Raw genomic sequence first — 16,015 nt, 5'->3', positions numbered from 1 at the left:
GCCCATGCCCACATTGGGGCTCAGATCATGACATATGCATGGGGGTAACAATGGCCAAGGGTTACCTGATGGTGGTTGTAGTTGTTTCTCTGCTGGAGGTAGGCAGCAGCCTGGTGGTGGTGTTGGGGGTTCATCTGGGGGCTGACCGGGGACCTCCTGCTCTGCTGCTGCTGCTGGCTGATGTTCATCTGAGCCGAGAAGGGGCTGCTGAATCCAGGGACGTTCATGCCAGGGCAAGGGTTGGCAGACACAGGGGAGAAGCTGTGGAAGAAAGCCGGGTTGATGGAGGAAGGGATGCCAGGGTAGAAGCTGTCAGGCTCGGGGCTCTGCAGGGCATTCAGGTTGTGCCCGGCAGCAGGGTGGGGCGCAGCTGGCTGCTGGGGGTGCTGGGATGGTGCAGCTGGTGGAGGGGATGAGGTCTGCACAGACCAGGGGGTACCAAACCCGGGCAAGGAAGGAGAAGAGCTTGATCCTCCGGGGCTCTGGGTGCTGGCCAGGTCGGGAGATCCGGGGAAGGGGCTGCCCAGCAGGTTGGTGCCCCCGCTCAGTAGGTGCCCGCTCTGGCCGTCCATCTGGAGCTTGTTCTTGGCTGGCAGCTGGTGACCACCAAGAGACGTGGGAGATCCTGCCACATGGGGGTCTCCAGCGGCACTGGCAGCGGCCACCTCCTCTGCAGAACAAGAACTGGAGGAGGAAGAGGAGGATGAGGACGGGGAGGCTGGCAGCAGCTTGTCAGGACCCTCCACACCCAGATCCTCGGATTTGGGAGATCCCTGGCGATGGTTCACCTCCCCGGGCTTCTTCAGCTCCTCCCTGTACGCCGAGCTCTCCTGGGGGCTGAAGTCCTTCCTCTTGTGCCCCAGCTGCTTGTCCTGGGCACCGTGCTGCAGCAGCAGGGCGGGCGGAGACACCTGGTGAGGATGCCCGTTGTTCTTGCTGGGCTTACCGGGGGCACAGCTCACCCCCAGCAGCAGCTCATCCTGCATGACCTGCGGGTAACCGGGCAAGAACAGGGCGCTGCCCGCTGCCGACGACGGGAACTGCTGGCTGCTCCGGAACGCTCCCCCACCGAACAAGCCGGTGCCCCCGCCGCTGGCAGCGCCGCTCCCGGCAGTCTGCAGTAACCCGAACCCGTAATCCCCCATTGACACCTCAGTGCACGGAACGGCTAAGACTAGATGGAGCTCAGGGTAGGGGGGTCTCTGCACGTAGTGTGTGATCACTGTGTTACTACAGGAGAAGCTTCGTTACAGTGTTACATGGAGCAGCCCGGCGGGAGGCTCTGGGCTTGTGTTACTGTCCTCGGGCTGGGGGAGCACATGTATCCTTGGTGGCTCCTTGTTGTTGTTGCCCTATGTGTCCTTTACCTCCCCCCTCCTCTCCTCCTTATGCCGGCTCACTGACTGCAGCGCCGCCTTATAAAGGCAGGAAGAGACGTCAGTGTGATGGGGACGGGGACACTGCGCAAGCGGGCAGCACTGCGCTCCTACTGCTGGGGGCGGGGAGGGGGCAGAACACTGGACAGGGCACCCGGAGAGGGGCAGAGACATAGCCCATATGGAACTGGAAGACAGGGACAGCAGCTATGTAACAATGTATAGGATCATATGTAACAATGTATAGGATAGAATCATATGTAACAATGTATAGGATCATATGTAACAATGTATAGGATCATATGTAACAATGTATAGGATAGAATCATATGAAACAATGTATAGGATCATATGTAACAATGTATAGGATCATATGTAACAATGTATAGGATAGAATCATATGTAACAATGTATAGGATCATATGTAACAATGTATAGGATCATATGTAACAATGTATAGGGAATGTACAGGATAGGATCATATGTAACAATGTATAGGGAATGTACAGGATAGGATCATATGTAACAATGTATAGGGAATGTACAGGATAGAATCATATGTAACAATGTATAGGGAATGTACAGGATAGAATCATATGTAACAATGTATAGGGAATGTACAGGATAGAATCATATGTAACAATGTATAGAGAATGTACAGGATAGAATCATATGTAACAATGTATAGGGAATGTACAGGATAGAATCATATGTAACAATGTATAGGATCATATGTAACAATGTATAGGGAATGTACAGGATAGGATCATATGTAACAATGTATAGGGAATGTACAGGATAGAATCATATGTAACAATGTATAGGGAATGTACAGGATAGAATCATATGTAACAATGTATAGGGAATGTACAGGATAGAATCATATGTAACAATGTATAGGGAATGTACAGGATAGAATCATATGTAACAATGTATAGGGAATGTACAGGATAGAATCATATGTAACAATGTATAGGGAATGTACAGGATAGAATCATATGTAACAATGTATAGGGAATGTACAGGATAGGATCATATGTAACAATGTATAGGGAATGTACAGGATAGGATCATATGTAACAATGTATAGGATCATATGTAACAATGTATAGGATCATATGTAACAATGTATAGAGAATGTACAGGATAGAATCATATGTAACAATGTATAGGGAATGTACAGGATAGAATCATATGTAACAATGTATAGGGAATGTACAGGATAGAATCATATGTAACAATGTATAGAGAATGTACAGGATAGAATCATATGTAACAATGTATAGGGAATGTACAGGATAGAATCATATGTAACAATGTATAGGGAATGTACAGGATAGGATCATATGTAACAATGTATAGGGAATGTACAGGATAGGATCATATGTAACAATGTATAGGATCATATGTAACAATGTATAGGATCATATGTAACAATGTATAGGGTCATATGTAACAATGTATAGGATCATATGTAACAATGTATAGGATAGAATCATATGAAACAATGTATAGGATCATATGTAACAATGTATAGGATAGAATCATATGTAACAATGTATAGAGAATGTACAGGATAGGATCATATGTAACAATGTATAGGGAATGTACAGGATAGGATCATATGTAACAATGTATAGGGAATGTACAGGATAGGATCATATGTAACAATGTATAGGATCATATGTAACAATGTATAGGGAATGTACAGGATGGAATCATATGTAACAATGTATAGGATCATATGTAACAATGTATAGGGAATGTACAGGATAGAATCATATGTAACAATGTATAGGATCATATGTAACAATGTATAGGGAATGTACAGGATAGGATGATATGTAACAATGTATAGGGTCATATGTAACAATGTATAGGATCATATGTAACAATGTATAGGGTCATATGTAACAATGTATAGGATCATATGTAACAATGTATAGGATAGAATCATATGAAACAATGTATAGGATCATATGTAACAATGTATAGGATCATATGTAACAATGTACAGGGAATGTACAGGGACAAGAGCTATGTAACAATGTATAGGATCATATGTAACAATGTATAGGATCATATGTAACAATGTATAGGGAATGTACAGGATAGAATCATATGTAACAATGTATAGGGAATGTACAGGATAGGATCATATGTAACAATGTATAGGGAATGTACAGGGACAGAATCATATGTAACAATGTATAGGGAATGTACAGGGACAGGATCATATGTAACAATGTATAGGGAATGTACAGGGACAGAATCATATGTAACAATGTATAGGGAATGTACAGGGACAGGATCATATGTAACAATGTATAGGGAATGTACAGGATAGGATGATATGTAACAATGTATAGGGAATGTACAGGATAGGATGATATGTAACAATGTATAGGGAATGTACAGGATAGGATGATATGTAACAATGTATAGGGAATGTACAGGATAGGATGATATGTAACAATGTATAGGGAATGTACAGGATAGAATCATATGTAACAATGTATAGAGAATGTACAGGATAGAATCATATGTAACAATGTATAGGGAATGTACAGGATAGAATCATATGTAACAATGTATAGGGAATGTACAGGATAGAATCATATGTAACAATGTATAGAGAATGTACAGGATAGAATCATATGTAACAATGTATAGGGAATGTACAGGATAGAATCATATGTAACAATGTATAGGGAATGTACAGGATAGAATCATATGTAACAATGTATAGGGAATGTACAGGATAGGATCATATGTAACAATGTATAGGGAATGTACAGGATAGGATCATATGTAACAATGTATAGGGAATGTACAGGATAGGATCATATGTAACAATGTATAGGGAATGTACAGGATAGGATCATATGTAACAATGTATAGGGAATGTACAGGGACAGGATCATATGTAACAATGTATAGGGAATGTACAGGATAGGATCATATGTAACAATGTATAGGGAATGTACAGGATAGTATTATATGTAACAATGTATAGGGAATGTACAGGATAGTATTATATGTAACAATGTATAGGGAATGTACAGGGACATGATCATATGTAACAATGTATAGGGAATGTACAGGATAGTATCATATGTAACAATGTATAGGGAATGTACAGGATAGAATCATATGTAACAATGTATAGGGAATGTACAGGGACAGGATCATATGTAACAATGTATAGGGAATGTACAGGATAGAATCATATGTAACAATGTATAGGGAATGTACAGGATAGAATCATATGTAACAATGTATAGGGAATGTACAGGATAGGATCATATGTAACAATGTATAGGGAATGTACAGGGACAGGATCATATGTAACAATGTATAGGGAATGTACAGGGACAGGATCATATGTAACAATGTATAGGCAATGTACAGGATAGAATCATATGCAACAATATCTATGATAGTATTATATGTAACAATGTATATGACAGTATTATACAATGCTCAAAAAATAAAGGGAACACTAAGATAACACATCCTAGATCTGAATAAATGAACTAATCGTATTAAATACTTTCATCTTTACATAGTTGAATGCGCTGACAACAAAATCACAAAAATTATCAATGGAAATCAAATTTATCAACCCATGGAGGTCTGGATATGGAGTCACACTCAAAATCAAAGTGGAAAACCACACAACATGCTGATCCAACCTTTATGTAATGTCCTTAAAACAAGTCAAAATGAGTCTCAGTCGTGTGTGTGGCCTCCACGTGCCCGTATGACCTCCCTACAACGCCTGGGCATGCTCCTCATGAGGTGGCGGATGGTCTCCTGAGGGATGTCCTCCCAGACCTGGACTAAAGCATTCGCCAACTCCTGGACAGTCTGTGGTGCCACGTGGTGTTGGTGGATGGAGCGAGACATGATATCCCAGATGTGCTCAATCGGATTCAGGTCTGGGGAACGGGCGGGCCAGTCTATAGCATCAATGCCTTCCTCTTGTAGGAACTGCTGACACACTCCAGCCACATGAGGTCTAGCATGGTCTTGCATTAGGAGGAACCCAGGGCCAACTGCAAGAGCATATGGTCTCACAAGGGGGTCTGAGGATCTCATCTCGGTACCTAATGGCAGTCAGGCTACCTCTGGCAAGCACATGGAGGGCTGTGCACCCCCCCCCCCCCCCCAAAGAAATGACACCCCACATCATTACTGACCCATTGCCAAACCAGCCATGCTGGAGGATAATGCAGACAGTAGAACATTCTACACAGAGTCTCCAGACTCTCTTACGTCTGTCACATGTGCTCAGTGTGAACCTGCTTTCCTCTGTGAATAGCACAGGGCGCCAGTGGCGAATTTGCCAATCTTGGTGTTGTCTGGCAAATGCCAAACATCCTGCACTGTGTTGGGCTGTAAGCACAACCCCCACCCGTTGACGTCGGGCCCTCATACCACCCTCATGGAGTCTGTTTCTTACCATTTTAGTGGACACATACACATTTGTGGCCTGCTGGAGGTCATTTTGCAGGGCTCTGGCAGTGCTCCTCCTGCTCCTCCTTGCACAAAGGTGGAGGTAGCGGTCCTGCTGCTGGGTTGTTGCCCTCCTACGACCTCCTCCACATCTCCTGATGTATTGGCCTGTCTCCTGGTAGAGCCTCCATGCTCTGGACACTACGCTGACAGACACGACAAACCTTCTTGCCACAGCTCGCATTGATGTGCCTTCTGGGATGAGCTGCACTACCTGAGCCACTTGTGTGGGTTGTAAACTCCGTCTCATGCTACCACTAGAGTGAAAGCACCGCCAGCATTCAAAAGTGACCAAAACATCAGCCAGGAAGCATAGGAACTGATAAGTGGTCTGTGGTCACCACCTGCAGAACCACTCCTTTATTGGGGGTGTCTTGCTAATTGCCTATAATTTCCACCTGTTGTCTGTTCCATTTGCACAACAGCATGTGAAATTGATTGTCAATCATTGCTGCTTCCTGAGTTGACAGTGTGATTTCACAGAAGTGTCATTGACTTGGAGTTACATTGTGTTGTTTAAGTGTTCCCTTTATTTTTTTTTGAGCAGTGTATGTAACAATGTATAGGGAATGTACAGGATAGGATCATATGTAACAATGTATAGGGAATGTACAGGATAGGATCATATGTAACAATGTATAGAGAATGTACAGGATAGAATCATATGTAACAATGTATAGGGAATGTACAGGATAGGATGATATGTAACAATGTATAGGGAATGTACAGGATAGAATCATATGTAACAATGTATAGGGAATGTACAGGATAGGATCATATGTAACAATGTATAGGGAATGTACAGGATAGAATCATATGTAACAATGTATAGGGAATGTACAGGATAGGATCATATGTAACAATGTATAGGGAATGTACAGGATAGGATCATATGTAACAATGTATAGGGAATGTACAGGATAGGATCATATGTAACAATGTATAGGGAATGTACAGGATAGGATCATATGTAACAATGTATAGGGAATGTACAGGATAGAATCATATGTAACAATGTATAGGGAATGTACAGGATAGGATCATATGTAACAATGTATAGGGAATGTACAGGATAGGATCATATGTAACAATGTATAGGGAATGTACAGATGTACAGGATAGAATCATATGTAACAATGTATAGGGAATGTACAGGATAGTATTATATGTAACAATGTATAGGGAATGTACAGGATAGTATTATATGTAACAATGTGTAAGAGATGTACAGGATAGGATCATATGTAACAATTTATAGGGAATGTACAGGATAGTATTATATGTAACAATGTGTAAGAGATGTACAGGATAGGATCATATGTAACAATGTATAGGGAATGTACAGGATAGGATCATATGTAACAATGTATAGGGAATGTACAGGATAGAATCATATGTAACAATGTATAGGGAATGTACAGGATAATATTATATGTAACAATGTATAGGGAATGTACAGGATAGAATCATATGTAACAATGTATAGGGAATGTACAGGATAGGATCATATGTAACAATGTATAGGGAATGTACAGGATAGGATCATATGTAACAATGTATAGGGAATGTACAGGATAGAATCATATGTAACAATGTATAGGGAATGTACAGGATAGTATTATATGTAACAATGTGTAAGAGATGTACAGGATAGAATCATATGTAACAATGTATTTAGAATTTAACACTGTATATGGAATATTTCATATTGACAAAATGATTGGGACACAGCTCTTAAAGAGATATTCTCATAATGAAAAATGATTCTCTATGTACAGAATAGGGGATAACTTTTGGATCAGCTGTTGTCTTATTGCTGGGACCCCCCACAGATCCCAAGAACAGAGGACAAATGTCCTCCAAATAAATAGAGCTGCAGCATTGTGAGGCCAGTGATCCCTTCATTCTCTGAATGAGGAAAAGGAGACACATTTGCTAAATGAATGTATATACAAAAATATGTGACTTGATGTGCCCTACAAGTTCAAAACGGCACTCGGGTGATCGTCATCTACTTAAAGGGGTACTCCGGTGCTAAGACATCTTATCCCCTATCCAATGGATAGGGGATAAGATGCCTGATCGCGGGGGTCCTGCCGCTGGGGACCATCCCCCGGTTAGAATCATCCCCCGGTGCGTGCTCGCTCTGGGTCTGATTACTGGCGATCACGGGGACGGAGCATAGTGACATCACGGCTCTGCCCCCGTGTGCCGCCACGCTCCGCCCCCTCAATGCAAGTCTATGGAGGGGGCGTCACGCCCCCTCCATAGGCTTGCATTGAGGGGGCGGAGCGTAGTGGCACACGGGGGCAGAGCCGTGATGTCACTATGCTCCGTCCCCGTGATCGCTAGTAATCAGACCCAGAGCGAGCACGCTCCGGGGGATGATTCTAACGGGGTGCGGCGTGGAAGATCACGGGGGTCCCCAGCGGATAGGGGATAAGATGTCTTAGCGCTGGAGTACCCCTTTAAGATACACTGAGGGAGAGAGTAAGTAAAAAAATTAATAAAATTAAAAAAAAGAACTCTCTTACCTTCCTCACTCCCACGCCACCACCGGTATCACTAGTTCCCGGTCCTTTCAGGTTTGGCAATGTGACGTGACACAGCCGCTCACCTAATGAGCCGTTGATCAGATGAGTGGCCGTGTGATTTAACGTCACCAAACCCGCAGTGTGCAGACATTCTGGTGCTGGAGTGAGGTAAGGTAAGAGAGGTTTCTTTTTTCCTTACCTCTCCCAGAGGATATCTTAAATAGAAGACAATCACCGGAGTACAAGTTAGTTCAGAAGAGACTACCCTTTTAGGGCTGGGTTCACACCACGTTTTTGCAATAAAGTTCCCGTATACGTTTTCAATTTAAAAAACATACGGAACCGTATTGAAAACCGTATGCATTGACTCTCCATTGAAAACCGTATGCCAAAAGATGCATCAGGTTGTGTCCATTTTGCATCTTGTACGGCTTTGTCTGTTTTTTTTTACTGGACCCAAAACCGTAGCCTACCGCGGTTTTTGGTCCGGGTGAAAAAATATATGGAAACCATATAAGTTGTTTTTTTTTAACATGGGAGTCAATGCAAACCGTGCAGAACTGTATGTGCGTACGGTTCCATCCGGTTTGCACCATACAGTTTTTTACTTTGTAGTTTTTTTTCTTGGAATTTCAATCAAACAAGTGAAACTTTATTCATAATAGAGTGAAAAGTTAAAAAGTATACGTTTTTTTCTTAAATAAACGGATGCAACCGGACATAATTTTTCAAACGATATACGGTTTTTAACCGTATACGGGTTAAAATTTGTACACACGTTTTGATACAGTTTAGTCCAGTTTTGAGGAATCAGTTTTTCATACGAAAACCTGATACGGAAACTGTATTGCAAAAACGTGGTGTGAACGCAGCCATTCTCCAAAAAGGATTCCTCAGACAACCCCTTTACGTCTTGGCGCCAAATACCAAAGGACATCTTCGGAGGAGTCCAGGCCTTGATGGTTCAGAGATATTTTGATGGCACAAGGGGGCATTATTTTCTGTAACATCATAGTTCAAACATTGGATTAACTAAATAGAGAAGCATAACTCACCCATCAGTTCTAAAGTTATAATACACAGGGCACTCATTATATATGATATAACAGGACCGCGCTGTCATGGCGCATGCTGCAATTTATAAAGCACACATTCGATTTTGTGCCCAGTAGGTTATACATGTGCACTAGTTTGGCCCTTACACAAGCTTTGTTGGCTCGGTTTGCTGCTTGTGCAGGCCCGTTAGGTTAATATGCATGCATATACACACACATAGATAGATATATATATATATATATATATATATATATATATATATATATATACTCCTTATATCCCCCAGCACAGCCTATACAGATCACATGCATGCATATACACATATATACTCCTTATAGCACACAGCACAGCCTACACCAGTTTTTTTCCAACCAGGGTGCCTCCAGGTGTTGCAAAACTAGAACTCCCAGAATGCCCGGACAGCCAACGGCTGTCCGGGCATGCTGGGAGTTCTAGTTTTGCAACACCTGGAGGCACCCTGGTTGGGAAACCCTGGTCTATACAAATCATATCCATGCATATGCACATATATGCTCCTTATATCACGCAGCACAGCCTTTACAGATCGTATATATATATATATATATATATATATACACTCCTCACATCCCACAGCACAGCCCATACAGATCATATATATATGCATATGATCTGTATGGGCTGTGCTGAGTATATATATATCTATATCTGTAGCAAGGTGTGAGCCGCTCACCACATACACGCCCTCCTCACCACCTGTGCCGTGGACCGGCTGGTACCGCCTCCAGCCTATTATTAGACAAGAACAAAGACGAGGTCCGGCACCAGGATGGTTGCAGATAAAAGATTGCGTTATTTTATTGAAGATATCGCAGTACAAGGCAGAACATCTGACGCGTTTCGCACGTGACCGTGCTTAATCGTAGACTCAATTAAGCACGGTCACGTGCGAAACGCGTCAGACGTTCTGCCTTGTACTGCGATATCTTCAATAAAATAACGCAAGCTTTTATCTGCAACCATCCTGGTGCCGGACCTCGTCTTTGTTCATATATATATATATATATATATATTCTTTATATATATATATATATATATATATATACACACACACTCAGCACAGCCCATACAGAATAAATATATATATATATATATATATATATATATATATACACACTCAGCACAGCCCATACAGAATATATATATACACACTCAGCACAGCCCATACAGAATATATATATATATATATATATATACACACTCAGCACAGCCCATACAGAATATTTATATATATACACACTCAGCACAGCCCTTACACATCACACACGGCAGGGTTCAGCTCTTTATTCCTCTGCAGTACAGCTTGACCAAGTGACGTGGTCCTAACAATTGCTGCAGCGCTGATCAGCCTGCGCACGCGTACTGAAGCCCGTCCTGTCAGGCCTGTGGGCTCAGTGACGTCACAATGCAGGGTGTGGGCGGAGCCCAGAGAACAGCCGTGGGAAAACGCAGGCAGGGAACTCACCGGTAACCCCTTCCCTCCTGGAGAAAAGCTGTTGGTTACTTCTCCTATTACATAAGTATATAACTGGAGCCCTGTGGGTGTTCTATGTAGTTGTACTGAGTGTTATCCCTTATCTGTCACTGGGCTTGATGCTGAATTATTTAACCATTGCTTTTATCATGATACAGGGCATTAGGGTGTGTTCACACCTTCAGGTTTTATAATTGCAGTGGTTAAATGCAAAACCAGGGACAGATCCTAAATGGAGGACATGTAAAAAGGGAAAGACTATGGGGGGGAGTTTATCAATCAGAATTGTGTACGCAGCGTGTTATTATTTTGCGCGTTGACTTGCATCAAAATTATCTACTTTTGCATTATTTTTATGGCTTTAGCCTTTTTCTTGTTGCACGCATAGGCCATGTTCGCACGGTGGAATGCCCACGCGGACGTCCCGCTGCAGTGTGGATTTCAAGGGGATTCTGCTGAATATCCACTGCAGATTTTTCTCCCACAGAAATCCCGATTCCAGCGTCCGCAGAAAGAATAATCATGTCCATTCTTTCTGCGGATTCCGCATGGAAATGCATTGCCGTCTATGAGACACGCACTTCCGAGTGGTCCTACAGCCTGCCGGATCATTCATATGTCCCGAATGTCGACCCGTGTTATTCGGGCAGACGATCTGCACAAAATCAGCCGTATCAACATGGCCTTACAGGGGATGTGATTAGCAAATTAAATGGTGGGTACCCTAAATTTATCACTTTTAGCGCAAATGTACTCCAGTGAAAAGCTGGCATAGGGATTGTGTAAGCTTTTTACCTTTTTTTCTTTTCCCCCTAACCAGGAGCTTCCAGTAATTTGCGCAGATTCATGACGGGACGCGCACCACATAATAAAATGGGAAAACCATACGTGTACGGCAGCAGGTTTTGTATTGCAAAAAAACTGCGCTAATAATAAATTCCCACCTCCCCCAAGACTTCTCTTTTTCAGATAAATTCCTGGTGTTGTATTTACTTATTGCAGTTAAAAACCTGAATGTGTGAACACACTGCATTGGAAGGCCTACTGACAGGACACCGCTACGTGTACCGTGTGATGTCACCTGCAAGGGTCATGTGATTGATGTCACATGACCACGTCACGCCGTCTCACAATTGATGTCATGCTGTTGCACAATTAAAGTCATGATTTTCTGCACTGTAAGGCCCCATGACTGTCACACAGGAACCAGAAAAGTAGTTCTCGCTTGCAATCCTGCAGTGTGTAATATTCCTTGGCGCCGGATAGATGAGATAACAATGGGTTAATGGCCATAGTAAAGGCCTTGGCTCGGGATCCCCCAGCCTCAGTGACCTTGTCCCCTTTGTCTTGACTCTATAATAGCCGCCCATTGTTATCTCCTTAAACAACCATTATAAAATCCGCAGTCAAAACATTTACTTTTAATTCTGTTTAACCAGTTACAGGCTGCAAATGTGTTTTCCTATCATAGAGGAGCGGCCTTTAAAGGAGTATTCTGCCCACAGACATCTTATTCCCTATCCTTTGGATAGGGGGTAAGATGTCTGATCGCGGGGGGTCAGACATGTTCACGCGGCGGAATATCCGCAATTCCACACAAATACCATTTAGCAAGCTTTGACGACTTGCGGTGGAATTCTATGTTCTCAAAACACACAATTCTGCTAAAATTCTAAGCCCCCACTTCAATGGGATTCTGCCGTGGAATACCGCAAAAATAAAAACATGTCTTTAAATTTTGCAAAATCCGCTGCGGAAATTCCGCTGTGTGAATGGGACAGCCGAATCCCATTGAATTCAATAGGCAGTGAATTTTGGCAGAATTTCTTCCAGAATTCTGCACGGAACTTCCGCTGTTTAAACATAACTCTTCTGCCGCCTATTTTTCCTTTGCATTCTTTTTGTATGGTATTTTTTAACCTGTAATCTCAATGGGGGAGATTTATCAAAACCTGTCCAGAGGAAAAGTTGCCCAGTTGCCCATAGCAACCAATCAGATCGCTTCTTTCATTTTGCAGAGGCCTTGTTAAAAATGAAAGAAGCGATCGGATTGGTTGTTATGGGCAACTCAACAACTTTTTCTCTGGAAAGGTTTTGCTAAATCTCCTCCAATATTTATGTGTTTTTGTTGGTGCTTTAGGCTACTTTCACGCTGCCGTTGCACCCCGTCAAGAACGGCCACCAAACTCTCTCTTTTTTTTTTTTTTCCTTTTAGTTTGACGGACGTCATGGGATGGGGACCCCCCACACTCCACCCCCCCGCCCAACCAAATACCCTTTGAATAAAAGCCGCACTCTAGTGTTTGGTAAAAGGCCACGGCCGTTTATTGAGGGAATATTTATTTTAATTATGATAATAACTATCAATAATCAATAAATAATGTTTTTTTAAATACATATAAATATATAACTCCAAACCATAATAAATAAATAAATATATATATATATATATATATATATATATATATATATATATATATAAATACCACTAAGTGTATACCAAACCGAAACTGTCCCCCCAGAAAAATCTGGGTGACCTCCAATAATAAGACTGGGACTTTGTCCACCAATTGGTGACCCCTCAACAACGGCAGCGTGACAAGGGAGGGAGGGATGGGCAGCTGCTTCTTCTGTTCTTCACCTACTGTACACCTAGCTGGTCTGTACTTACTTTTATAATCCTGAATTTTCCCACCTCAGCTGTAACCACCAATCAGTGACGGTTTCAAATCTGCCCAGCAACATACTGGCCCTATCAGATAAACTCAAAGAAAGTTAGATATAACGAACTTACAGTACATTCGATTCGTCACGAACTTCTCAGCTCGGCAGTTGATGACTTATCCTGCATAAATGAGTTCAGCTTTCCGGTGCTCCGGTGGGCTGGAAATGGTGGATACAGTCCTAGGAAAGAGTCTCCTAGGTCTGTATCCACCTTTTCCAGCCCACCGGAGCACCTGAAAGCTGAACTAATTTATGCAGGAAAAGTCATCAACTGCCGAGCCGAGAAGTTCGTGACGAATCGAATTTACTGTAAATTCACTCATCTCTATTGTTAACCCTTAATGAACTATCCCTGAACTATGTGCTTGTATATGTATCCTCCTAAATTATAAAACGTGGATCACAGTGAAGGAACCACAGAGGGGGGGGGGGGGGGGGGGGGGGAGGGGCCCATCCCATGTGGCCCCTACGTAAACCTTCGGGGCCTTGTCATTTTAACAGGGCGCAACAGGCAACAGCAGGTCCCGATGGACCCCATTATAGTCAATGGGGTCCGTCCAGCGCTGCTGTTTTTCAGCAGGAGTAACGGGAGAAAAAGATGGCGCAAACAGTATTTATTCTCTCGCTATTGTCCTCGGTGGCCCCGACGGCGGTCACACTACCACGTGACAACGGTAGTGTGAAAGCAGCCTTATTTTTGGGGTCTGTGTTGAGTGGGCTCCCCAACCAACATATACATTGGTTGCCTTTTTGGTGGTGTAAATGTTGGGCACAAAATAAAGTTTCCTTAACCAGATTACAGAATCATTCCTATTGAGTCACACGGCTAGTTCGATGCGCTGGAGAATTTGCCATGGAGCCCAGGATAAGCGGTCAATCCCCGAAAGTGACAGGATGCATTCCTAATCTGGCCACTTATGCTTAACTGGACATATGCAGCCATCTGGCATGTAACGCGAGTGACCTGGGGTGGTGGGCTATGGAAGAAAAGAAAAAAAAACCTTCCTGATAACACAGGATTCCTGATAATGAAACAAAATTTTATACAATTCAAAAAAATAAAATAAAAAAATCAGTACAAAGACCATCTTTTACCCCATATCCTTCTAAGGGTACGTTCACACGCGCAGATTTTTTAGTGGGTTTTCCGCTGCGTATTTGAAAGTGGGCAGGCTCTTCTAGGCTGTCCGCAGCAGATTTTACGCGGCGGAATTTACGCTGCGGAAAATCCGCCACAGTCCCTGACTGACTTCAATGGGGCTTGCGGCGGATCTTCCGCAGTGTACATTCCGCCGCGGAAAATCTGCTGCGGACAGCCGAGAAGAGCCCGCCCACTTTCAAATGAGCAGCGGAAAACCCGCTAAAAAATCCGCGCGTGGGAACGCACCCTAAAGGCAGATTTTGCAGGACATTTAGGGTACTTTCACATGTACATAATGCACTGCGGATTTCTGAAGACCCGTTGGAATATTTCCATAAATGGGAACATAATTTTAGGCTGTGTTCACACATTCAGGTTTTATAGTTGCAATGACTGAAAACAAAGGCAGAGATTCATAAAAAAAAATAATAATAATATATATATATATATATATATATATATATATATATATATATATATAAAATAAAAAGGAGAAGCCACAGTCTTTCCTGTATATGTGTCCTCAATTCATGATCTGTTCCCAGCTTTATTTTCCATAATTGCAGTTTAAAATCCTAGCACAGTGTTTCCCAAGTAGAGTGCCTCCAGCTGTTGCAAAACTACAACTTCCAGCATGCCCGGACAGCCGTTGGCTGTCCGGGCATGCTGGAAGTTGTAGTTTTGCAACAGCTGGAGGCACCTTGGTTGGAAAACACTGCCCTAACATGTGGGAGCTTCAGAGTGTATCCTCATAGTAGACTTGTCACTCTTTTATCACGTGGTTCCTCAACTCCTATTGAAGTCCTAGGGAGCAGGGTTTTTGAGGTGGAAGTCAGCAGTGGTCTCCAAACTGTGGACCTCATGATGTTGTCAAATTGCATTCACAGCATGCCTACCTAGAAAGCCGGGAGACATGAGTTCTAGTTGTGCTACAGCTGGAGGTCCACAGTTTTGGAGACCACTAAGGCCATGTTCACACAGTTTTCTGCAAACAGTGTCCACTGACAAATCATGGCAGCACAAGGACTGCTTGGTAATGCGCTATCGTCATAGATGGCAATGCTTTTCCCAGCAGGTTCCATAGAAAGAATTGACATGTCAATTTTTTTCTGCGGAGGCCGTAATCGGTATTTCCACGACAGATGTTTCCGCC

At 42.8% G+C, this 16,015-nt stretch overlaps 1 protein-coding gene across 5 annotated transcripts in view; it reads right to left on the bottom strand.

Moving 5' to 3' along the window:
* The window catches only part of CPEB2 (cytoplasmic polyadenylation element binding protein 2), a 190,860-nt gene that overhangs the window by 125,212 nt on the left and 49,633 nt on the right, over window positions 1-16,015 (bottom strand). For 2 of the 5 annotated variants that reach the window (XM_056555168.1, XM_056555169.1), the window contains exon 1: window positions 66-1,526. The exons of the other annotated variants lie outside the window; for them this stretch is intronic. In XM_056555168.1, coding sequence (XP_056411143.1) covers window positions 66-1,145 — 1,080 coding nt within the window. In that variant the 5' untranslated portion in view covers window positions 1,146-1,526. Of the gene's footprint in view, window positions 1-65; window positions 1,527-16,015 lie in introns of those variants that run through there. 5 annotated transcript variants of the gene reach the window in all.

The sequence above is a fragment of the Hyla sarda genome, chromosome 1 (genome assembly GCF_029499605.1).
Source record: "Hyla sarda isolate aHylSar1 chromosome 1, aHylSar1.hap1, whole genome shotgun sequence".
In the NCBI taxonomy this organism is placed as follows: Eukaryota; Metazoa; Chordata; class Amphibia; order Anura; family Hylidae; genus Hyla; species Hyla sarda.
Note: the sequence above shows the minus strand (reverse complement) of the source record. Positions and strands in the feature narration are given on the sequence as shown.